The sequence below is a fragment of the Lottia gigantea genome (assembly GCF_000327385.1).
Source record: "Lottia gigantea unplaced genomic scaffold LOTGIsca_6, whole genome shotgun sequence".
Classification (NCBI taxonomy): domain Eukaryota; kingdom Metazoa; phylum Mollusca; class Gastropoda; family Lottiidae; genus Lottia; species Lottia gigantea.
The window spans coordinates 250,004-252,047 of record NW_008710049.1 but is presented as its reverse complement, the minus strand read 5'-3'; the positions used below and the strand labels follow the sequence as shown (position 1 = coordinate 252,047).

Genomic DNA, 2,044 nt, shown 5'->3' with positions numbered 1-2,044 from the left:
GCCGAAAATTTGGGGGGAAAATTTTCCCCCCCCCCCCCCCCCCCCCCCCCCCCCATATCATGTGGGCGTATAAAAAGAATGCCTCATTAAGAAAGCGATTTAAAAATTTTTTCAAGAAAAATTGTAAGACATGACAGCCGGACAGTGATTTAAATTCTCAAATGATATGAATTATGAAATATTATTATATGTGTAGGAGAGTGTTCTGCAAGAGACTATTGAATTGACTGTCCATGTTCCAAAATGTTTCCTTATATTTTTATAAGTTTAATCTGATCCGTACTTTTTGTAATAACCATGCTTCCGGTCATGGCATCCAGTGTTGTCATGAATTCAAATAGTAAAAAGTAAATAGTAAAAAGTAAAAAGTATATAACTAAAAGTAAATGTAGTGAATTAGATGTTAAGTAATTTAAACTAAGAAAAGAACCAACTGTATTATCTGTTTTATTAACTCTATAGAATTGGCCAATTACCAGGGGCTTAGACCGGACGGCTTCATGCACTCTCACGATCCACAAAAATTTGAATTCTGACAGAAGTCAAACCTGAACTTTGCTAACCACGGGATTGGAGAAATGCTGAAGAAATTTGGATGTTAATCTACTGTGTTTAATGACTGGTAAACTGTATTATATTTGCTAATCTGTATCCTGGTGAAATTTGAGAAAATTCAGTCAGAACTGGCACGTATTGTGTATTTGCTGTGAAACTGGTCACATTTACTGAACTTTTGTTTATCTGTCACATATCCTGTGAAATTTTGACTGATTGAATTTTTGAAAATTAAACATGCCACCAGAGGAACTGAAAACCTTGCTCTTAGAAGCCAAGAAGAAAAGAAGAAACTGTAAAGCTGCTATTACCAGACTAGGGAAAGTACTAGATAGACTGATTAATGAAAAAAGGGGAATAGAAGAAATCCAAGAAATAGTTTTGAAAATAGACACTGCATTTGATAATCTGGTGGAAACACATACTGCATATACTCAAATGATAGATGACGAGGATGAATTTGAAACTGCAGAAATTTGGTTGGATGATGTGCAAAACCAGGTCACAACATTAACAATGTATTCCAAAGATTATGTTAAACACTTAGATGATGAGTTCCAAGCAAAAACCCAGAATGTTGAAATTCCCCAGAGCCCTGATCAAATAAACCTGTCACCCTCTTCATCCCCTAATGACAATTCATTACCTACTGATATCCAGAGTAATTCTGATGTAAATAATATTGTTGATCCTGACAACCACAGTATAGACGATAATCCGAGTAAATCTGCTGTCAATCCGAGTACTTCTGCTGATGATAATCCGAATCCAACTACTTCTGCTGTTGTTAATCCGAGAGATTCTGCTGCTGCTAATCTGAGAAATTCTATTGCTGTTAATCCGAGAAATTCTACTGCTGTTAATCCGAGAAATTCTACTGCTGTCAATCCGAATAATTTTGATGCTGATATTCTGAGTACCGAGAATATGAATGGTCTTACTGCTTCAACTAGCCTGAATAGTAATTCTGTCAGTGGAAACCCTACACAATCTACCGATGTTTGTCAATTTAAAATGGAGAAACCGAAGATGCCAAAGTTTAGTGGAGATGTTCGTGAATATTATACTTTTAAGTCAGACTTTTTGCATATGGTTTCATCGAAATATAGTAAACGAGATGCTATAACTTTACTGCGTTCCTGTTTGGTAAATAAGCCATTAGAATTGATAAGTGGTATGGGTTCTGATTATGATGCTGCCTTTGAATATCTAGACTCAATGTATGGAGATCCAAGATTTATTGCTGATTGTATTACCCAAGATTTAACACGTTTCCGTCCACTAAGAGATGGTGAAGATGCACGTTTTTGCGAATTAGTTCATGTTGTCCGAAGAAGTTATAACACACTTAAAGAAATAGGCAGACCTAATGATATGAACAATAATCACATGTTAGCTTTAATTGAACAGAAGATGAACACGGAAGACAAGAAAGTTTGGTTCAGATATCTTGAAAAAGACAAAAAGACTGCTGATTTAGAAGATTTAT

General features: G+C 35.4%; 1 protein-coding gene across 1 annotated transcript in view; it reads left to right on the top strand.

The window, feature by feature from the left end:
• Positions 1 to 792: 792 nt before the first annotated feature.
• The window catches only part of LOTGIDRAFT_154518 (hypothetical protein), a gene marked incomplete at both ends in the record, with an annotated part of 3,378 nt that continues 2,126 nt past the window's right edge, over positions 793 to 2,044 (top strand). The window contains one exon of the mRNA XM_009063741.1: positions 793 to 1,524. Within this exon, the coding sequence (XP_009061989.1) occupies positions 793 to 1,524 (732 nt within the window). The remainder of the gene's footprint in view (positions 1,525 to 2,044) is intronic.